Here is a 24,162-nt window from a genome sequence, read left to right on the forward strand (position 1 = left end):
GACTTCAAAATCTGTTGAGCCAAATTAGTAGAGGAAGTTCCCTATACCAATTAAATCACAGAACCAGTCCCTATCTCCATCATACTTTTTGAGCTTTCACTGCATTAAAATAGTCAAATTTTTTTTCAGACAAACTATTATATAGGCATGATGATCCCATCCTGAATCTAGAAACTATTTGTTTTAACCAAAATAGAAGTTTTTTTAAATATCTTAAACATTTGTCTTTTTGCTTTTTAATCAGACTACTATTCTAACCTGTCAGGATCACATTGGATTCAAAATCTGCCATCAAACCCAATGGTTATCCCAGTTGTCATTGTGTGGGCTTCCAAATAATAGCTAACCACCCAAGTGTAATTGAAGAAGGATTCTAATTCCTATATAAACTGTTATGTGTTGACTTCAAGCCACATTTCTTTCCTGTTAACAGGATTAACTGTTCTGTTTTGTGTTCCTTATTGATTCTTCTTTTTAAAGAGCTCCTCCCTGAAACTAGGTGAATTCCAGAATGTAACCAAAACAACTGTGTGATGTGCATATTCTATGTAGGTACCTGAGTCCCTGTACAAGGTCAGAGCATGATTACTATCACTACTACTTTTGCTCATCCTATAGTTAGCTAACTAGCTTTTCAAGCACATCAGAAGTGGTGCAGGGCAAATAGGTGGTGCAGTGGATAGAGCACCAGCCCTGGAGTCAGGAGTACCTGAGTTCAAAGCCAGTCTCAGACATTTAATAATTACCTAGCTGTGTGGCCTTGGGCAAGCCACTTAAGCCCATTTGCCTTGCAAAATCCTAAAAAAAGAAAAAAAGGGGTGCAGTGGATAGTGCACTGGTCTTGAAGCCAGGAAGAAGATGAAGTTTGAATCCAGCTTCAAACACTTGACTCTTACTAGAAGTGTGACCTTGGGCAAGTCACTTAAAGCTGACTGCCCTTCATCCAGATTCATCTCCAGTCATCCTGATCCATAACTGGTCACTGGACTCAGATGACTCTGGAGAAGAAAGTGAGGCTGGTGACTTAGCCCAGCAACCCCCCACCCCCCCACTCAAATCCAGTACAAGTGCTTCTCATGGCATCACCTCACTGATGTCATGGTCTTCTTTGAAAACAAAGGACATTATTATGATCATTATTATCGTTATATACTGAAGCACTTAACAAGTATTAGCTCATGTTATGCTCACAACAGATGAAGAAACTGAAAATGAGAAAGGTTAAGTGATTTGCTCAGGGTCACACAGCTCTTAAGTGTCCAAGGACTCATTTGAACTCAGATTCAACACACTAACAACTGCATTGCCCAGCTGCCTTGCTAGAGTCCTAAAAGAAAAAAAAAGTATCCAACAAAACAGAATCCTACCTACAAAGTTATAACAAACTGGATAAGAGACTACAAAATTTCAGTTGCTTCAGTTTGCCAAGTGATTCTAACATCGCATGGGTGGTAAAAACAGTGTTTTGAAGTCCTAATCTCACACTATGCAGAAGAAGCATACTTTTTAGAGCTTTAGCTGGTTCACTTCTAGTTTAGACACAGATCTAACCTAGGATATAGGCTGGTGTTTTTAGAAAGGCCTTTAATGCTTAATTGCCTCCTCCCCTAACCCATGAAATGTGAAATCCAAAAGGATTCTGATAGAAACAATCACTCACCCTCACCAGCATTGTATGACTCTAGAGAGCATTTTCTTCACAATTCCATGAGAGTCATGATAGCATTGTTAGTTACAGTTAAACAGGGAAAAATGTGTTTACAGAAAATGGAATGAACTTGCCTCAGGGCTAGCTAGTGACAAGAGTCAGGTCTGAAATTCAGGCCAGAGCTCTTTTTATGTCAGGCAGTATCTAGACACAAAGAAAATAAAGAGGCACAGGACTATATCTCAGCCAGATTAATTATGTACAAATCAAAATTACATTTAACACATCCAGGGCTGTGAGAAGGCATTTGCCTCTTCACATTTTTACACCTTGTGTTTTTCTGATGGGGCAAGGAGAGAACACCAGGGACCCACAACCCTTGGATATTCAGTCTGGCATCATGAAAATATGTGAAATCAAATTTTTAGAGGTGGTTCACAAAGGGTTATCTTTTCTTCCCCATGTCCTATAGGGATGACCAAAAGCTAAGGAAATAGAACATGCTACAGTGTAAAAACTGCTGGAATTCCAACCACAAGATGTGTGTTCAAGGGGCAGCTAGGTGGCACAGTGGATAGAGCACCAGCCCTGGAGTCAGGAGTACCTGAGTTCAAATCTAAATTCAGACACTTAATAATGACCTAGCTGCGTGGCCTTGGGCAAGCCACTTAACCCCATTGCCTTGCAAAAAAAAAAAAAAAGATATGTGTTCGAATCCTGACTCTGCTATTAATGAGTTCTATGATTTTGCAAAAGTAGCAAGTTAAGCAGCCTCAAGTTTCCTTATGTGTAAAATTTCTATCTGTGTTGTTTATCTCCTAAAGTTTTATTGTGAGGATCAAAAGAGATAATAATATGTTTTGCAACCAAAAAGTGTTATATAAATATAAACTATTATTAAATTTGGAAGTTTAGAAAGGATATAAGATTAATTCGATTAAGTCAGCATTTTTATCACTGCTTATAAGAAATTTTACAGGCATTCAGACTTACTGACTTTTTGTAAAAAAAAAATAGAAAAAAAAGTGGCTGCCTAACTGGTCCACTTGACTGAAAAAGGTCAAAAGAAGAGAAAGGCACTGCTTTCCTTCTTCCATTTAAAAGCACTGGCTATGGTCTCAACTTTCTATGGAGTCATCAGTCATCAAAATACTGATCCAAACATTTTGGGAAAATGAAGTGGAAGGGGGGATGGAGCCAAGATGATGACAAGAGAGGATCCTCTCTTAGGTGCTCTCCCATAAAACTTACAAACTAGGGATTCTAACAAAATTTTCAAGACACAGAACCCACAGAGGGACCCAGTGAGGCAGTTCTACTCAAGGTAACCTGGAAAAGAGCAGAAAGGCTCTGCTCCCCGGGGTCGGAGAGGCAGCCTGCCAGAGGGGTGGCCCACCGGAGTGAAAGAACCTCAGCCTCCCGGAGGCAGCCCCAGGGCGCTGGGAGCCTCAGCTCACAGCAGCGGGGGAGTCTCCTGAGCTGCACCCTGAGGAGCACCCGCACAAAGTGGGGGAACAGCGGGGGACCTCTGCCAGAGGGAGCACGGGGAGCCCAGCCCTCAGGGCACACAGCTAGCAGCCCAGATACAGGAACAGGAAGCAGAAGCCAGTAAGCAGGAGCCCCCAGGGCATGAGCTCACTGAACCTAGGGAGGGGAGTGAAGAGAGACTGCAGAGCTCTGTCCTCTGCCCCTGGAACAGGACTCTGGGGCTCTGACCACATTCAGATCCTGATCGCAGTCTAGGCCCCCCCCAGAAGAGCAGCAGGGTCCCCCCTCCCCACCTCAGCCCCGTGGCAGAGGGGGTGCTTATGGTCATTCACAGACCAGGAGGGAGGACAGAGCCTCACACACTGAGATCCTTGTGGGGGTGTCCCAAAAGCTCAGGCAACCCAAAACCAGGCACAGGCTGGGAAAATGAATAAGCAGTGAAAAAAGTGGGAAAACCATCGATAAATACTTTGCTTGTGAGCCCAAGAAGGATCAAAACACCAAGTCTGAAGATGAGGAAGCACAAGCTCCTGCATCTAAAGACTCCAAGAAAAAACAGAAATTGGGCTCAGGCCATGACAGAGCTCAAAAATAGACTCTGAAAATTAAGTGAGGGAGATAGAAGAAAAACTGGGAAAAGAAAGGAAAGAGATGCAGGAAAGAGATGAAGTCAGCAGCCTAGTCAAGGAAATCCAAAAACATGCTGAAGAAAATAGCATGCTAAAAACCAGCTTAGGTCAAATGGATAAAACAGTTCAAAAAGTTATTGAGGAGAAGAATGTTTTAAAAAGCAAAATTGGCCAGATGGAAAAAGAGATAAGAAAGCTCTCTGAGGAAAACAAATCCTTCAGACAAAGAAGAGAACTCAGGGAGATTGATGAATTTACTAGAAATCAGAAATCAATACTTCAAAATCAAAAGAATGAAAAATTAGAAGAAAATGTGAAACATCTCATTGAAAAAACAACTGATATGGAAAACAGATTTAGGAAAGATAATTTAAAAATTATTGGAATACCTGAAAGTCATGATCAGGAAAAGAGCCTTGACATCATTTTCAAAGAATTACTACAGGAAAATTGCCCTGATATCTTAGAAGCAGAGGGCAAAATAGAAATGGAGAGAATCCACCAATCTCCCCGAGAAAGAGATCCAAAAAAAAACAACCACCCAGGAACATTATAGCCAAGTTCCAGAACTCCCAAGTCAAAGAGAAAATATTACAAGCAGCCAGAAGGACACAATTCAAATACCCTGGAGCTGCAGTCAGGATCACACAGGACTTAGCAGCAACTACATTAAAAGCTTGTAGGGCTTAGAATATAATATACCAGAAGGCAAAAGAGCTTAGAATGCAACTGAGATCAACTACCCAACAAGGCTGAATGTCCTCTTCCAGGGAAAAAGATGGACTTTCAAGGAACCAGGGGAATTTCAAATGTTCCTGTTAGAATGGCCAGAGCTGAACAGAAGGTTTGATATTCAAATACAGGACTCAGGTGAGAAGCATGGAGATTGGAGGAGAGGGGGGAAATATGAGGGACTGAATGATGATGAACTGTATGTATTCCTGTTTAGAAGAATGACAGTGATAATACTTAGATGAACCTTCTCAATTAACAGATTAGGTAGAAGGAGCTTTTATAGATGAAGCACAGGAGAAAGCTGAATAATAGAAAAAAGGGAAATGTAATGGGAGAAAGAAAAAGGAAAGGGAGAATAGGCCAAGGTATGTCATATAATAAGATTTTTCTTTATTACAATAAGCTATTGCAATGATATGGAAGGGGGGAAGGCAAGGGGGAATGAAGGAATCTTCATTCTCATCAGAGGTGGCTAGGAGAGGAAACAGCATATATATACTCAATGGGGTATAGGCATTTGGAGTAAGAAGAAGAGGGGGACAGGGGGAAGGGGGGGGATGTAAATGATGGAGGAGAGGATGAACCATGGGGGGGGGCAGTGGTCAGATATAACACATTTTCTTTTTTACTTCTTGCAAGGGGCTGGGATTGGATGGCCTGCCCAGGACCATAGGGCCAGGTGGATGCTGGGCCTAAGGGGTGGTAGGGGGGCTTGGGGCTTCTTGGCCCCAGAGCCGCTGCTTGCTGTGCCACTCAGCTAACCTACAGCAGAGTCAAGAGTGAAAGGAGAGAGAAAATATAGTACATAGTATTGGGGAAATCCAAAAGGAGAGAGTTGTGATCAGCAATGGCAACGGTGGAAAAATATGGAAGTAACTTTTGTGATGGACTTATAAAGAATGTGATCCACCTGCGACAGAGTTGGTGGTGTTGGAACACAGACTGAAGCATATTTTTTTATTATTATCATTTGGGGCAAAGGGGGCTGGGGGGGCTGGGTGGCCTGCCTGGGGCTGCATAGCAGGGTTATCATTGCGTGTCAGAGGCTGAATTTGGACCTGGGTGCTCTTGGCTCAAGGGTCAGTGCTCTGTCTGCCACCCGGTTGGTCACCCCTACTATTATTACTATTTTATTTTATCTTGGGTCTTTTTTTTTCTTTTTTTGGTTTTTGCAGGGCAGTGGGGTTGGGGTGGCTTGCATGTCACATGGCTGGGTGATTGTTGGGTGTACGGGGCCGGATATGGGTTCGGGTGCTCCTGGCTCCAGGGCTGGTGCTCCATCCACTGCGCCCCCTGACCATACCTATAATTATTACCATTATTTTTTTAATTTTAATTTTTTTCTCTCCCCTTTACTTTATCGCTCAAGCGAGTCTACAATTTTTTTGGGGGAGGGGGTATTTTGTTTAATCTTAAACAAGAATATTTTATTAATGTATAAAAACATTATTTATACAAAATGAGAATAAATAAATATTAAATTAAAAAATAAAGTGGAAGGATCTCTAGGAGATTGATTGAAGTAAGTAAGGAACTAATTGTGTCATAGATTCAAAAGCTAGAAGGGATCTTAGAAGTCAGTCCAATTCTCTAATTTTTAAAGATGTAGAATTGAGTGGTTCATCCAGGACAATAAAAATAGTAGATAATTGCCCTATCCAGATGCTTCAGCATTCTGTCCACTGTAACATGCTACCTCTGAGCATGACTATCATGGAAGCTAAAACTAAAAATTTGGAAAATCCATTTCCTTTATCTTGATTTTACTTTCTTCCTCTGAAAACATGAATGAAACTTTGCTCTGAAATATTTCCTGGGGAAAAAAAAGAAACAAAACTATATTCTACAAGCCTCTTTAGCAGTTTGTTTGGAGTTAAGTTTGGAGCCAAAAACAACCAAACAAGATATAACTACCTTGAGGGGGGAAAAATGTCAAAGGGCCTTATCACTCACATCTTTGGAATACATTGCCATAATATCCAGGTGAAGATTTTATTTGTCTATTGAGAATAATATAAATTCCCTCTTTCTTTGAGTATAAAAGGGAAGACTGTTTCACTACTATTACATAAGAAAATGAGACATGTCAAACCAGCTGGTATTATATTATTAGAGAAAGATAGGAAAAAAAGAAGACAGTGGACAAGAAACTAGCAGATTTCAAATACATACCAGTTCTGATGGATGCTTCAAATCCCATATCTTCAATAGCAGCTTTGAGCCCTTCAGGGCTCACTACTGAAGCATTATAGTGGATGGTTCCAATCCCTTGAGCTAAAGAGACTGAAATTTTTCCAACCCCTTCCCTTTGGGATAGTAAACTCTCAATGGACTGCACACAAGAAGCACAGGTCATTCCCACAATGCCAATCACAGCAGTACTCCACACTCCTTGTGCTTGGTTTTCCTGAGAACATCTAGATAGAGGAAGTCTTGAAGACAAGTTGTCTAATGAATTCTCCAACCAACTACTTTCTATTCCATTAGGGAGAGTGACTTTAAAATTCCCAGGTGGGAGAGTCTCAATGGTTTGTTTCAAAAATAGTGGGGTAATGTAGTTCGGATCAAATTGAACTTCTGCATTTTTGTTTTCCAGAGATACTTTAATGCTTTGTACACCTGGTAGTTCAGATATATTTCCTTCAATATTCAAGACACAGGATTTGCAGTGCATTCCTTCCACTCCTAGCTGTAGAATAGCTGGGCTGCTCTGGTCTCCTTGTGCTTCTGTATTACTATAAGAGAACTGAGTTGACATTTTCTTAAGGTTGTTGCTTTGTAACAGTCCAAGGTCAATCATTCCTAGGCTTAATGGTGCCATTTTGTTCTTGATAGTGGCTTCAAATCCCATGTCATTGATATGGTCCCTGAGGTCTCCTGGTTGAATGATGTAAGGTTGATAAGTGATGACTGCCTCTTGATTGCTAAGGGAGACTTTGATTTTCAGAACTCCTTGAAGTTTTCCAACCTTCCCTTCTATAGTACTGACACATGACTGGCAAGTCATGCCCTCTACACGAAGTTTGGTCACTGCTTCATCAGCAGATGAGGGTTTTGTGGGCCACGAAGCAGCCTTTACTTCTGATATGTTAGCATCAAAGCCCATGTCCCCAATTTCAGAGCAAATCTGTTGCAGATTTATGGTCAATGGAATATATTTGACAGTAGCATTGCTCTGCTCAAGGGAAACTTTTATGTTCACAATACCTTTCAAGTTAGAAATCTTGCCTTCTATAGACTTCACACATGATTGGCACGTCATGCCCAAAATGTTGATTACACTGGTATTTGTGGATGATGATGATGTAGGTAAACTGTCTGAACTGCCTTCAAAGCCTAAGTTGTTAAAAGCAAATTCCTGATTTATAGGTAATTCTTGAACACAAGGAGCAGAGGAGACTTTAGATAACATCTAAAGGAAGAAGAAAAGACATCTTTAGAATTCAAACCCAACAATATTACTTACTTCTAGAGACTTTCAAGGTTCTCTGGAATAAAAGGATAGGATCATATAGTATCCTGGGAACATGAAAACATTAAAATATCAGAAAGAAAAGACATAAGATAGATTCAAAATTCAAGAAAGTAAGATATGATGGAGAAAGCATTGGGTTCTACAAGTTAAGAAATTAGAGTTCTAATATCATGCTACCCTTATTAGTTACATGATCTTAAGACTTGGCCGAACCTGGGCTGATTTATATATGAAATGAACTTGCTAAGGTCCCTTTCAACTATAACAGTGATTCTATCTGACTCAAGAAATTGGGGGAAAAAATCCAGAAGGGAGAAGGAAAATATTAAATTGTCATTCAATAAACATGTGTTAGGGACCTACTACGGGCCAGTCATTATGCTAAGCACTCAGGGATATAAAAAGAGGAAAATGTGCCCATTAATTGGGGAATAGCTAAACAAGTTATGGTACAGGAATACTATTGTTCTATAAGAAACCAGAAGCATGGAATGAGTTACAGGATATGATGCTGGGTGAAGGGAGCAGAACCAAGAGAACAATGTACACAATTACAACATCATTGTGAGATGCTCAACCTTGATGGAAGCAGCTCCTCTCAGCAGTTCAGAGAGCAAGGACCACTCTATTAGACCACCTGTGGACAATGTTATCCCAATCCAAAGGAAGAAAAAACAAAACAAAACAAATAATAAAAACCCTTCAGACTCTGATGAACACTTTATTTTTTTTGGTTTTTTTTAGGTTTTTGCAAGGCAAATAGGGTTAAGTGGCTTGCCCAAGGCCACACAGCTATGAAGAACACTTTATAAAAATTATCTCTCATGTATATCTTTCCCTTAATCCTAATTCCTCATACCAGAAATAACTAATCTGTAAATAACTAATCTGCATGTACAATGCTAATCTGACTGCTCACCACTGAGGGGAAGGGGATGGAAGGGGAAGGAAATTTTGTAATTTAAAAATATACATGCGTATATGGAAAAAAAAGATGCTACTAAAAAAATAAAAAGAGGCAAATGACAATCCCTGACCTCAAGGAGCCACAATCTAATGGATCTAATATTTTGTGTGTGTGCATGCACAAGCATGTCACCATAAAAGAGATGACATAATAAAATTAGGAAGAGCTGAGTTCAAATCCTGCCTCAGATACTTGTTAGCTGTGTGACCCTAGGCAAGTCATTTAATCAGTTGGTCTCAGTTTCTCTGTAAAATGAAAATAAAATCATCCATTTCACAATGTCATTGTATCTTATGAGATAATACAAAAAAAAATGCCTTGTAAATTTCAAAGAGCCATAGTAAAGTTAAAGTTATTATCATTTAAAATGGGAGTGCTTTTCCCACTGAAATAAATTCCTTTTAAAAATTCTCCACAGAACTTTCAGTGGCAAAGATGGCAGCAAGAGGAAGGAACCCATTGAAGACTTCTTAAATTCTCCTCCAAACCACTAGAAAACCACCTCAGAAGTGATAAAAGAGCTGGGGAAGCAGCTTACCAGCCTGGCAGGAAAGGTCTGTCTCACTGGGGTGTGAGAGGAATGAGGTCCAAGAGTAGCAGCAGCCTCCCAGGAGGGGGGTCTGCAGAAAATCTCCAAGACTGGGACAATCTCCCTTGGAGGCTCTGCCCTCTTGCACACCTGCAAGTGAGGGGTCTATGCAGTGAAGAGTCCCAATCCCAGTGACCACACCCCCAGCTAAAGTCACCAACAAGACCCGACTGCTGACCAAGAGTGAAGCCCCAACCCAAGGGCTGGCCAACAGCAAGACCTTGGCTCCCAGGACTATCCACAGAGAACCTGTTTCCATAGCAACCTAACAAGGCCCCACCCCTTGGAGCAGACCAACAGCTAAAATTCATACTCAGGAGAAGCCAACAGGACCCCAGCCCTAAAGATAACAGAAGGGAAGTCTTCCGAAGAAGAGAACAACTAAACCCTGAAGTCCAGGGAAACCCAGAGTTCCTGCACAAAAAGCTTGGGACAATGCTAACCAGAACTCAACTCTCACATAAAAAACAAGTCACCAAAAAGAGGTAGGAAAAATGAGAAAAAAAAAAAAGAGTTTCACTATAGAAAGTTACCATAGTAACAGGGAGAATCAAAGCATAAACTTAGAAAAGAATAATAGTATCAAAATGGTGACATAGGAAGCCTCAAATAAAAATGAAATTTCATCTGGGGTACAAAAAAGAATTCCTAGAAGAATTTAAAAAGGATTTTTTTTTTTTTTTTTTGGTTTTTCCAAGACAAATGGGGTTAAGTGGCTTGCCCAAGGCCACAGGGCTAGGTAATTATTAAGTGTCTGAGACCGGATTTGAACCCAGGTGCTCCTGACTTCAGGGCCGGTGCTTTATCCACTGCGCCACCTAGCCGCCCCTAAAAAGGATTTTTGAAAGGAAATTAGAAGAAAAATTGAGAAAAGAAATAAGAGTGACACAAGAGAATAACGAGAAAATGGCTAAAAGCATGGGAAAAGAAGTACAAAAATTTACCAAAGAAAATAATTCTGTAAAAAAACATAGAACTGGCCAAATAGAAAAGGAAGTACAAAAGCTCACTGAAGGAAATAATTCCTTAAAAATTAGGATTGAACAAGTGGAAACTAATGATTCTGTGAGTCATCAAGAGACAATAAAACAATTTTAAAAAATTTAAAAAAAAAAGAAATTTCTCATTAGAAAACAACTCACCTAGAAAAAAGACGTAAGACATAATGAATTACTAGACTACCAAATGCTATAGCATCTAAATTGTAGAAAGAGAAGTCAAATGAGTTAGAGGAGGAAATAGATAATAATAACTATACTACTGGGATACTTAAAATTTTCTACTCTCAGAACTACAAAAAAATCTAACCCAAAAATAAACAGGATGGGGACAGAGCCAAGATGGCGATGAGAGGAACCTTTCTTAGGTGCTCTCCCTCAAAACTTATAAGCTAAGGACTCTAACTAAATTTTCGAGAAACAGAACCCACAGAGGGATTCGATGAGGCACTTCTCCAGCCCAAGGTAACCTGGTAAAGAGCAGAAAGGCTTGGCTACACGGGGTTGGAGGGGATGCCACCAGAGTAAAAGAACTTCAGTTTCCTGACCTATATCCTGGGGAGCACCAGGCACAACTTGGGGGATCAGCGGGGGGACCTCTGCCAGAGCGAGCATGTGAAGCCCAGCCCTCAGGGCACACAACAAGCAGCATGGTCAAGGCAGTCCAGATCCAGGCTGTAAGCAGAAGCCCCCGGGGGCATGAGTGCTGATCCTAGGGAGGAAAGTGGAGAGAGACTGCCAAGCTCTGTCCTCTGTCCCTGGAACAGGACTCTGGGGTTCTGACCACATTCAGATCCTGATCACAGTCTAGGCTCCCCCACAGAACAGCAGGGCCCCCAGACTCAGACCAGTGGCAGAGGGGTGCTCTTATGGTAATTAACAGACCAGGAGGAAAGACAGAGCCTCACACATGGAGATTCTTGTGGGGGTGATCCAATAATACTCAAAAGCTCAGGAAGCACCCTAAAACCAGGCACAGGCTGGAGAAATAAGTAAGCAGTAAGATCCCAAAAAGGATCAAAATATTCAACCTGAAGTTGAGGAAGTACAAGCTCCTGCATCTAAAGACTCCAAGAAAAGCAGAAATTGGGCTCAGGCTATGACAGAGCTCAAAAAAAGACTTTGAAAATTAAGTGAGGGAGATGGAAGAAAAATTGGGAAAAGAAATGAGAGATGCAGGAAAAACATGAAAAAGAAGTCAGCAGCTTAGTCAAGGAGATCCAAAAAAAATGTTGAAGAACATAACATGTTAAAAAGCAGCATAGGTCAAATGGATAAAACAATTCAAACAATTATTGAGGAGAAGAATGCTTTAAAAAGCACAACTGGCCAGATGGAAAAAGAGATAAGAAAGCTCTCTGAGGAAAACAAATCCTTCAGACAAAGAAGAGAACGCAGGGAGATTGATGAATTTACTAGAAATCAGGACTCAATATTTCAAAACCAAAAGAATGAAAAATTAGAAGAAAATGTGAAATGTCTCACTGAAAAACAACTGATATGGAAAACAGATTCAGGTTAAGATAATTTAAAAATTTTTGGAATACCTGAAAGTCATGACCAGGAAAAGAGCCTTGACATCATTATCAGAGAATTACTACAGGAAAATTGCCCTGATATCCTAGAAGCAGAGGGCAAAATAGAAACTCAAGAGAATGCACCAATCTCCCCAAGAAAGAGATCCAAAAAAAAAAACAACCCCCAGGAATATTATAGCCAAGTTCCAGAACTCCCAAGTCAAAGAGAAAATATTACAAGCAGCCAGAAGGACACAATTCAAATATTGTGGAGCTACAGTCAGGATCACACAGGACTTAGCAGCAACTGCATTAAAAGCTCGTAGGGTTTGGAATATAATATTCCAGAAGACAAAAGAGCTCAGAATGCAAACGAGAATGAACTACCAAGCAAAACTGAACATCCTCTTCCAGGGAAAAAAGATGGGCTTTCAATGAACCAAGGGAATTTCAAATGTTCCTGTTAGAATGGCCAGAGCTGAACATTAGGTTTGATCTGCAAATACAGGACTCAGGGAAAACATAGAGAGTGGAGGAGAAGGGGAAAATATGAGGGACATAATGATGACAAACTACATCTATTCCTGCATAGAAAAATGATACTGGGGGCGGCTAGGTGGCATAATGGATAAAGCACCGGCCTTGGAGTCAGGAGTACCTGGGTTCAAATCCAGTTTCAGACACTTAATAATTACCTAGCTGTGTGGCCTTGGGCAAGCTGCTTAACCCCATTTGCCTTGCAAAAAAAAAAAAAAGAAAAATGATACTTATAATACTCATATGAACCTTCTCATTAAATAAAGCAGGTAGAAGGAGGTTTTATAGATGAAGCACAGGAGAAAGCTGAATTTGAAGATATATTGTGGTGTAAAAATGGAGTCAATAGATAAAAGGGAAATGTAATGGGAGAAAGAGGAGAGGAGGAATAGGCTAAGATATTTCATATAATAAGGATTTTCTTTATTACAATGAGCTATTGCAATGATATAGAAGGGGGAAGGCAAAGGGGAATGAAGGAATCTTTGCTCTCATCAGAGGTGGCTAAGAGAGGAAACAGCATATATACTCAATGGGGTATAGACATCTGGAGTAAGAAGAGAAGGATATTATAAAGCATCAGTCATCAAAACTGTTTGGTATTGGCTAAGAAACAGAGTGTTGGAGCAGTGGAATAGACTAGGTGCAAAAGCAGGAGGCGATTATAGTTATCTGCTGTTTGATAAACTCAAAGAGTCCAGCTATTAGGATTAAAAACTCCCTCTTTGATAAAAACTGCTGGGATAATTGGAAGTTAGTATGGAAGAAACTTAGATTAGACCAACACCTAACACCCTTTACCAAGATAAGATCCAAATGGTTACAGGACTTAGACATAAAAAACAATACTATAAGCAAATTAGAAGATCAAGGACTAGTTAACCTGTCAGATCTATGGAAAGGGGAGCAATTTATGACTAAGGAAGAGTTGGAGAACATCACCAAAAACCAACTAGATGATTTGGATTACATTAAATTAAAAAGCTTTTGCACAAATAAAACCACTGTAACCAAGGTCAAAAGAAATGTAGTAAATTGGGAAACAATCTTTACAACTAATGATTCCAACAAAGGACTCATTTCTAAAATATAGAGAGAACTGTGTCATATTTTTAAAACAAAAAGCCATTCCCCAATTGACAAATGGTCAAAGGATATGCAAAGATAATTTACAGATGAGGAGATCAAAGCAATCCATAGCCATATGAAAAATTGCTCTAAATCATTAATTATTAGAGAAATGCAAATTAACTTTTTCTGAGGTACCACGTCACACCTCTCAGTTTGGCCAATATGACCAGAAAGGATAATGATCATTGTTGGAAGGGTTGTGGGAAATCTGGGACACTATTACACTGCTGGTGGAGCTGTGAATTCATCCAATCTTTCTGGAGAGCAATTTGGAATTACGCCCAAAGGACAACAAAAATGAGCATACCCTTTGACCCAGCAATACCACTACTGGGTATATACCCTGAAGAGATGATGAAAAAGGGCAAAAACATCACTTGTACAAAAATATTTATAGCAGCCCTGTTTGTGGTGGCAAAGAATTGGAAATCAAGTAAATGTCCTTCAATTGAGGAATGGCTTAGCAAACTGTGGTATATGTATGTCATGGAACACTTTTGTTCTATTAGAAACCAGAAGGGATGGGAATTCAGGGAAGCCTGGAAGGATTTGCATGAACTGATGCTGAGTGAGATGAGCAGAACCAGAAAAACACTGTACACCCTAATAGCAACATGGGAGTGATGTTCAACCTTGATGGACTTGCTCATTCCATCAGTGCAACAATCAGGTACAATTTTGGGCTGTCTGCAAAGGAGAGTGCCATCTGTATCCAGATTAAGAGCTGTGGAATTTGAACAAAGTTCAAGGACTATGCCCCTTAATTTAGAAAAAAAAAAAGCAAATATCTTATTGTCTGATCTTGTTATCTCTTAGATTTCTTGTGTCTTCCTTAAGGATATGATTTCTCTCTCATCACATCCAATTTGGATCAATGTACAACATGGAAACAAAGTAAAGACTGACAGATTGCTTTCCGGGGGCGGGGGGTGAGTAAGATTGGGGGGAAAATTGTAAAACTCAAATAGTATCTTTAATAAAAATAAATTTAAAAAAAAAGAAGAGAAAGGGGACAGAGGGAAGGGGGCGATGTGAGTGATGGAGGAGAGGATGGACCATGGGGGGGAAGAGTGGTCAGATATAAAACATTTTCTTTTTTACTTCTTGAAAGGGCTGGGATTGGATGGCCTGTCCAGGACCATAGGGACAGGTGATTGCTGGGCCTAAGGGGTTGTATGTGGGCTCAGGGCCAGGAATCTGTCTGCTGCACCTCTCAGCTACCCTACAGCAGGGTCAGAGTGAAAGGAGAGAGAAAATATAATACATGGTAGTGGAGAAGTATGAAGGGAGGGAGTTGCGATCAGCAAAAGCAACAATGGAAAAATATGGAAATAACTTGTGATTGACTTATCATTAAAAATGTGATCGACCCGCGACAGAGCTGATGGTGTTGGAACACAGACTGAAGCACATTTTTTATTATTATTTTGGGGGGGTTGCAGGGCAAATGGGGCTGGGTGGCCTGCCTGGGGCTGCACAGCTGGGTGATTGTTGGGTTTCTGAGGCCAAATTTGGACCCGGGTGCTCCTGGCTCAAGGGCCAATGCTCTGTCTGCCACCCGGCCACCCCTACTATTATTATTATTACTACTATTTTATTTTATTTTGGGTCTTTTTTTTTTGGTTTTTGCAGGGCAATGGGGTTGGGGTGGCTTGCACCTGGTCATACAGCTGGGTGATTGTTGGATGTCTGGGGCCGGATTTGGGCTCCAGTGCTCCTGGTTCCAGGGCTGGTGCTCCATCCACTGCGCTACCTGGCCATACCCACAATTATTATTATTATTGTTTTTTTTTAATTTTTTTTCTCTCCCCTTTATCACTCATGCAGATCTATATTTATAGGGGTGAGGCGGTATTATGTTTCCTCTTAAACAAGAATATTTTAGTAATATTTAAAAAACATTATTTGCACAAAATAAGAATAAAGAAATAAATGATTTGAAAAATAAATAAACAGGAAAGCTGACGAGGAGAAAAAAAGCTGGAAAAGTTAGGACAAATTCCTGGAGAAAACTGAATGGCAATAGAAAGAAATATACCTTTTTCTCAACAGCACATGGCACCTACACAAAAACTGACTTAGGAAATAAGAATCGCACAACCCAATGCAGAAAAAGCTGAAATAGCAAAATATGCTTTAGTGCAATAAAAATTACATTCAGTAATAGACACTGAAAAGAAAAATTAAAAATTAATTGGGGGCAGCTAAGTGGCACAGTGGATAAGAGCACCGTCCCTGGAATCAGGAGGACCTGAGTTCAAATCCAACCTCAGACTTAATAATTGCCTAGCTGTGTTACCTTGGGCAAGTCACTTAACCCCTTGCCTTAAATAAATAAATTTTTTTAAAAATTGGAAATAAAATAATCTAAACCTAAAAAACAAGTGAGTCAAAGAATAAATCAGAAAAAAATCTATAATTTCATTAAAGAAAATGACAATGAAACCTACCAAAATTTTATAGCTTGCAACTAAAGCAGTACTTAGGGGAAATTTCTATCTCTAATTCCTTACAGCAATAAAATAGAGAAAAAGCAGATCAAAAATTGGACAACAATAACAAAAAAAAAAACTTGAAAAAGAACAAATAAAAATCTCCAATTGAACACACATCGGAAATCCTGAAAAAAAAAAATCAAAGTAGAAATTAATAAAACTCAAAGTAAGAAAACTATTGAACTAATGAATTAAACTAGATAAACTTTTTTTTTTTATTTTTGCAAGACAATGGGGTTAAGTTATTTGGCTAAGGTGAGACAGTTAAGCAATCATTAAGTGTCTGAGACCGGATTTGAAATCAGGTCCTTCTGACAACAGGTCCAGTGCTCTATCTAACCATGCCACCTAGCTGCCCCAAACTTTTATTTATTAATAATATTATTTTTAATAAAAGAAAACCAAATTACTAGTTTAAAAAATAAAAGGGATGAATTTACCACTAATGGAGAGGCAATTACGACAATTGTTAGGAGGTACTTTGTGCAATTATATACCAATTTGATTAACAAGAGGAAGAAAAAAATGAACTTCCTAAAAAATAATCCCCAGGATCAGATGGATTAATAAGCAATTTCTACCAAACAATTAAAGAGCAATTAATCCCACTTCACATAAACTCTTTTTAAAAAATGGTTGAAGTCCTATTAAATTACTTTTAAGGCAGAAATACTGATACCCACTCCCAGAAAAGTCAAAACAGAAAAAGAAAATTACAGACCAATTTCCCTAATGAAATATAGATGCAAAAATTTTAAATAAAATAGTAACAAAGAAACTATAGCAATATATCACAAGGAAAAAATGCTACGATAAGGTGGAATTCATACTAGGAATACAGATCTGGTTAAAAGATTAGGAAAACTATGGGCATAATTGATCATATCAATAACAAAACCAATAGAAATCATTATTTTAATGGAGAAAAGTTGCAGAAAAAGCCTTTGACAAAAACAATATATACATTTATATTAAAAAACAATATAAAAAGCATAGGAATAAATGGAGTTTACCTTAAAATGATAAATAATATATATCTAAAACCATCACTAAGCATGATCTGTAATGGAGATAAGCTAGAAGCCTTCCCATCACAATCAGGGAGAAGCAAGGGTGACCTTATCCCCTCTGTTAATTACTATTGTACTTGAAATGTTAGCTAGAACAATAAGAGAAGAAAAAGAAATTAAAGGAATTAGAATAGGCAAGCTAGTTTTGCCTATGAAACAGTGTTTGAGCAGTGCAATATATTAAGTAAAAATTATAATAAATAATAAAGTAATTTAGTATATGATAAATCCAAAGATTAAAGCTTTTGGAATAAAAATTCATTATTTTACAAAAACTGCTGGGAAAATTGGAAAATAGTATAACAGAAATTAGGTACAGACTAGCATTTTGCTCTATATACCAAGATGAGGTCAAAATGGGTACATGATTTACATATAAAGAATGATATAAGCAAATTAAGAAAGCAAGTAATATTTATCTGTCAGATTTATGGATAAGGAAAAAATTCAGGAACAAAGATAATGCCATTATAAAACATAAAATAATAATTTTGATTATATAAAATTAAAATGTTTGCACAAACTAAACCTAAGAAAATCAAAACAACTAAAATTTTAAGGAAGAAAACTGGGAAAAAAATTTGCAACAAATAGCTCAAATATATCAAGAACTGTGATTAAATTTATAAAAACATAAGTCATTCCCAAGTGATAAACTGTCAAATATGAACAAGCAGTTTTCAAACAAAGAAATCAGAGCTATCTATAGTCAAATTTAAAAAGTCCTAAGTAACTATTGATCAAAGAAATGCAAATGAAACTGGAGTACTACCTTACATCTATCAGTTTAACTAAAATGACAAAAAAGGAAAATGATCAATATTGGAGGAGAAGGGAAAATTAGAACATAAATGTACTGTTGTGGAATTGTGAATTGATCCAATCTTTCTAGAGAGCAATTTGGAACTAAGACCCAGCAATACCACTGCTAGGTCTATATCTCAAAGACATTTAAAAAAAATAGAAATGGAAATGTACAGTTCTTTTTGTGGCGACTAATTGGAAAACAAAGGGATGACTAAATTGATTTTCTATAGGAAATTTTATTGTTCCATAAGAATGTTCTATATTCAGGAGCGGCGGTGGCATAGTGGATAGAGCACCAGCCCTGGAGTCAGGAGTACCTGTGTTCAAATCTGGTCTCAGACACTTAATAATTACCTAGCTGTGTGGCCTTGGGCAAGCCACTTAACCCGGATTGCCTTGCAAAAACCTAAAGAAAAAAAAAAAAAGAATGTTCTATATTATTCTATAAGAAATAAGTAGGATGATTTCAGAAAAACCTGGAAAGATTTCATGAAATGATGCAAAAAGTGAAGTGAGAAGAACTAGGAGAACATTGTATTCAATAACTGCAATATTGCATGATGAAGAAATATAATGACTTAGCTTTTCTCAGCCATACAATGATCCAAAACAATCCCAAAGACATTTTTTAATGAACTGATAATGAATGAAAACAGACTGAAGCATGCTATTTTTCTTTCATTTTTTTCTTTTATTCAAGTATTCTTGAACAAAATAAGTAATATGGAAATGTTTTACATAATTGCATTTGTATAACCTGTAGCTGATTGCTTACCATCTCAAGGGGAGAGGAGGGGAGGGATGGAACTCAAGACTTTAAATAAAAAAATGCTAAAAAATTGCGAAAAAACTATCCATAGTACAAGTACAGTGACATGGTTTATTTTTTCAATTTACAAAAGTTGCTTCAGCTATGCCAAGCTGTTCTCTACTTTTTGCTATCTTACTGCTGCTTCTTTAAGCTAACTCATTAGCAATTGAGTTTGAAGGCCCAATAGGCTTAAGACAGCAAGCATTATTACAATGGTCACCCACATTTTTCTTCGAAGGCAAGTGCTATATAAAACAATAGATATGAGTTATCAATATTATTGTTAATCTACACCAAAAAGTATTCCTCTGATTACCATAGCATGGAAGTGATACTTACAGAATTCAAGTTCTGATATGTACCACCATGTAGCTTATAAGCACATGCCCAAAGTTGGACTATCATCTAAGGACCAGCCTCCCTAAATTCAAAGCAACTCATTAGCAAAAGATTGTCTAATAAATGATGTTTTTACCAGTATTAACTCATAAAAACTATCACCCAAGGTGATAAGTGTGTCCAATATGGCCCTCAAAGCTCATTCATGAAGCCCATGTTTCATAACTGGAAAAATGAAGAAATGGGTGAGCTGAATGTACCAATGTTGCAATATCACAAACCAGCTTAACCCTTAACAAGCATAGTTTTATTTTTTTCACATACTAACATTGTGCAGTCTCAAAGGCCACTGGAGATTTATGTTGTTTTTTTTTTTACAAAAGATATGCATGTAGGAATTGGGATCTTTATTTTAATACATATGACTCATAATTGCATCAGACAACTTTATTGTTAACAGCATTAATGGCTATTGTGCCACAGGATTTTGAGAATAGATTTCAAGATATTAGAAAACACCAACTGCATTTCAGTATCTTTGCTATTCTCTTATCGGTTGACATCATTTCCTTAGCTGCAAACTTGCAAATATAATATATAGAGTTGCAATCATATATGCAAAATAAAGAAAAAAATTATTCAAGTGTCTTTATTGAATTTTTATAAGTTGTATCTGCCTAAAGAAAAATATCTAGTATTTCACAAACATGTCCTGTTCACGATGTCTCTTTCGGAGAGTACATATATTTGCTAGCAACTTTTTTCTATATGAAGTATTCAAAAAGTAAAAATAGAACCAAAATTCAAGACAAGAATCTTGAAAATATTCTTTGCATTGCTTCAATCTTTATTAAACTAGATACAGAAGTTAATGGTATTTAAAAAGCAAACTCAGGGTTTACATTAACAATGGAATGTTATTATTTTTGTTTAAAAAGTAAATGTTTTATACTTTATTACATTTTATTTTATTAGATTATGTTTTATTATTCATTGGTGATTTGGAGTACATTGTAGTCAGAAATTGATATTAAATTAAATTAAGTTAAAATTAAACCTTGACAAGTTTTTCTTGGATAGTGAGACCCAGAAGAACTAAAAGTTAGACATCATCCATGACCTAAGGCAAAAAAATGTAGACAAATTACATTAATGGAGGGAGTGTCCCTTCCAAAGAAGTCACAGATGTCTAAAGTAATGGAGTATCAGAATTTTGAGACTAGAACTTCTTGTTCTTCATAGCAAACTTTTTTTCTCTAATCTTAATATATTTTTTTAAATTTCTTGACTTTAAAAAATATTACATTTTCAGCCTATTTTTTCTATCTCTCAGAGACCCAGATTTTATTACAAAAAAATAAAGGGATAGAGAATGGTCCTATGATTTGCACTGCTATAGGTAATCCCCAGATGAGAAATTATACCAATGCATAAATCTTCTGCATCTCCTATGCACCTTATAGTTTTAGAGAATGGCCTAGAGAACTGAGAGATAAAGTAACATGGCCACACTGAATATTCATCAGGGACAGGCCTTGAACCCTGGAATGAAAAAGATGCCCAGCAAACAAGCCAACACATAGAAAAATCTGATACAGCATTCTACACGTATATTGTCCCATCTCTGCAAAGAAAGGAGGGAGAAATTCTTTCATATATCTCTTCCTTGGGGCAAGTTTGATCATTGCAATTTTACAACAGTTGGCTTCAATTGTTCTTATTTAATAGGAACTGAATCCTATTAACAGTCATATGTGTTCTTTCCCTTAACTTTGATGTCTTTATATTTGAAGAGGTTATGGGTGGATGAACAAATTGAATATTATAAACATCTTTGAAGATAGAGAATATTATATTTGTTATGGTAATCATGTAGAAAATCATGAACTAATCAAGTAAAAAGTTATTAATAATATGCCATATCTTAATAGTTAAACTTTACAAGTCATTCTGAGAATTAAACATAAATTATCAAAGAAATTATCCATTAGCTATGCTGTTTATTCCTTTTCCCACTTACAATCATTTTTTTGACCTTTTGCTAATTTATTATATAAATCCAACAGAATGTGGAGAGTAGAAGCAAAAAAAAGTAGAGCTTTTTAAAAAGGTTTTGTAAGAAATGTGATTGAAATTACTAATCAAATAAAAGGGATTTTATTATTTATGTATTTCACTCATTGAAAATATTCCCTATAGAACAGGGATAATGGTGTGGACCATGTTAATTTCTTACCTTAGGAAGATCAGAAAACTAAATTTACTGGAGTTTTACTCATCCAACAACCATTTATTAAGCCAGTATTTTATATAAGAGAATATGTTGGGCACTAGTGGAGATAGAAAGACAAATTGATACAGTCCTTGCCTTCAATCATTTTTTTTACCCTAAGGGTGTTTAGCTACTGAATAGCTATCCACTTCCATTATGTGCTACCTAAGCACACTGTAGATAAAGGTAAGAAAATAAAGTCTTTGGGATGCCTTCAGCATCAAATAAAATTTTAATAAAAAAAGAACAAAGAAAGGCTGTGGGAAAGAAAAATGGAAATATTCTCAAAGAAGAATAGGACTTACAGTGATCTCAAAGACAACTACAGACATGCCACAGGCTAGCAAACTGCTTCTTTAGGATAAAAAATTTAACTCAGTAATCATCTCCAACATCTAAGAAGTGAATCATCAATCATCAATGGTTTTCCATTCAGTTTATCTTATTGTTTCTTGGTCAATATTTCCTGAATTCTTAGCCATGGTGCTAGCTTTTTATTCTTACTTCGTGGGGTGTATATAACTGCCAAAAGGGTTTATCAGGACAGGTGGAGCCATTCTTTGCAGGAAACAATAGCGATAAATCTCCTTCTCGAAGGGCAGGTTTGTAAAGGTAAGTGGTCCAGGAAGAAAACAGAGGCAACTTTATGAAATACTGGAATGTTTGTTTATTTTGGAACACCTAAGTGTTAGTGATCTGGTGTGGGAGCAGGTCTCTCTGCTATTACATCAGCTCTTAATTTCATAGAAATATGTATATGTGTGTTTAATATACACATATATAAGTACATACACATAAATAGTAAATTATCAATAAATGTTTATTGAATAAAGATGAATAGCACAAAATAATTTTCATAAAAATGATTCTCCCTGTGCAATTGTGTAATTGTATTCAGTTTTGTTAGTCTACTCTCATTGCCATTCACTAGTAAGCTGTCAGACAGGTAGACAGAGAACCAAGAGATTGGTATCATGAAAACTTAGAGACATGTTATCTTCAGAAAGAGGGGACAATCAACTAAGAGATTACTATTAACTCTGGAGAACGTTTTGTTAAATGAGACCAGATGTAAGAGAATTAGAGACAAAAAGAGCAGAGTTTTTTCAAGGAGTTTGTGAATAACAGTACAGATATAGAACAATTTTTCACAGTGAATCTTCTGGAAAGAGGATTAATTGCCTTATCTTTTCTCCATCCTAATCCTTCTTGATCTTTCCGCAGCAACTAACACTGATGATAACCTCCTCTTGGATTTTCTGTCCTGAGTTTTCTTTACCCTGCTATCTTTTTATTAGATAACAATATTGTATCTCCTAACGATAGGTGTAACTCAAACTTGTGTTCTGGACCCTTTTCCCTTCTCTCTCTACAGTGTCTTGGTAATCAACTGAATCAGCTCCCAAGAGTTTAATCATCATTTCAATGCATTGGCTATCAAACAAATACATGTCCAAAATATGACTCATTAATTCCTCCTCACCCCCCCACCCACTGTTCTTCCAAATTTCTTCTCTCATAGGCACCACAATTTTCATATGTTAAATTATACAAAGCAGGTCAGAGACAAAGTGCCAGTAGATCAGATAGTGGTTCATACATTACCTTCTTTGCAAGAACCAATTTGCCAGGCACAGGATTACTCCATTCCTTGGAACTCCACCCTGCTGTTGTAGAGTCGAATATTTTGTACGTGATTATAAGTGGGCAGGTGGATCATAGAACAACCATATTTGGGACTTGAGTCATCTTCCCAGGGCAAGCCCACCATGCAGGACAATACAATAATCAATGTTTTTGTCCTTCATTCTTAAAGACCACAACATCAGGGAGGTGATGCCATGACAAACACAAGAACTGGATTTGAGTGAGGGGATGTTGTACTAAGTCAGCAGACTCACTTTCTCCTCCAGAGCCATCTGCGTCCAATGGCCAGATATGGATCAGGACAACTGGAGATGGTACTGGATGTGAAGCAGTCAGGGTTAAGTGACTTGCCCAAAGTCACAGAGCTAGTACATGTCAAGAGTCAGAAGCTTGTATCCTTTCAACTCCAAGGTCAGTACTGCCCCACCTAGCTGCTCTATACAACAATTACATCACTTCTGACCATCCATGTAAGGAGTCTTGTAGGAAAGGCTGGGTTGATTAAATAGTTTGGGGCTTATTTCACTTAATACAAGCAAGGGCAGGAACTGTCATGACTGATGGATGACTTCTGTTTGTTTTTCCAATCAGCTTTCAGGACTTGTCTATTTTGCTTCCAGAGCATCTCATATCAATCCCCTTTCTCTGTATGCATATAGCCTTTAAGTTACCTCAGGTCTTCATTACCTCTCATCTAGACTGCAGCAAGACTCTCCCAGTAATCTCTGAGGTACTAATTGATCCCTCTCCAATTCAGCTTTCACAGAATGGCCAAAGTGATTGTCCTAAAGGCAAGGTCTAACCAGGTCACTCAAACTACTCAATGAATTCCAGGGGCTCCTTGTGGTCTCTAAGGCCAACTACAAAGTCTTACATTTGTCATTTAAAACACTTCCCAACGTAGCCTAACCTACTTATCCAGCTTACTCCTCTTAAGATGCAACCAAATTTATCTTCATGCTGCTCCTCACACATGATATTTCATCTCTAGTCTTTATGTATTTGTT

At 37.7% G+C, this 24,162-nt stretch overlaps 1 protein-coding gene across 2 annotated transcripts in view; it reads right to left on the reverse strand.

Annotated features, from left to right (window-relative positions):
• The window catches only part of ATP7B (ATPase copper transporting beta), a 146,529-nt gene that overhangs the window by 65,679 nt on the left and 56,688 nt on the right, over window positions 1-24,162 (reverse strand). For both annotated transcript variants that reach the window (XM_074217193.1, XM_074217194.1), the window contains exon 3: window positions 6,673-7,912. In XM_074217193.1, the coding sequence (XP_074073294.1) occupies window positions 6,673-7,912 (1,240 nt within the window). The remainder of the gene's footprint in view (window positions 1-6,672; window positions 7,913-24,162) is intronic.

This window comes from Macrotis lagotis, chromosome 1 (genome assembly GCF_037893015.1).
Source record: "Macrotis lagotis isolate mMagLag1 chromosome 1, bilby.v1.9.chrom.fasta, whole genome shotgun sequence".
In the NCBI taxonomy this organism is placed as follows: Eukaryota; Metazoa; Chordata; class Mammalia; order Peramelemorphia; family Peramelidae; genus Macrotis; species Macrotis lagotis.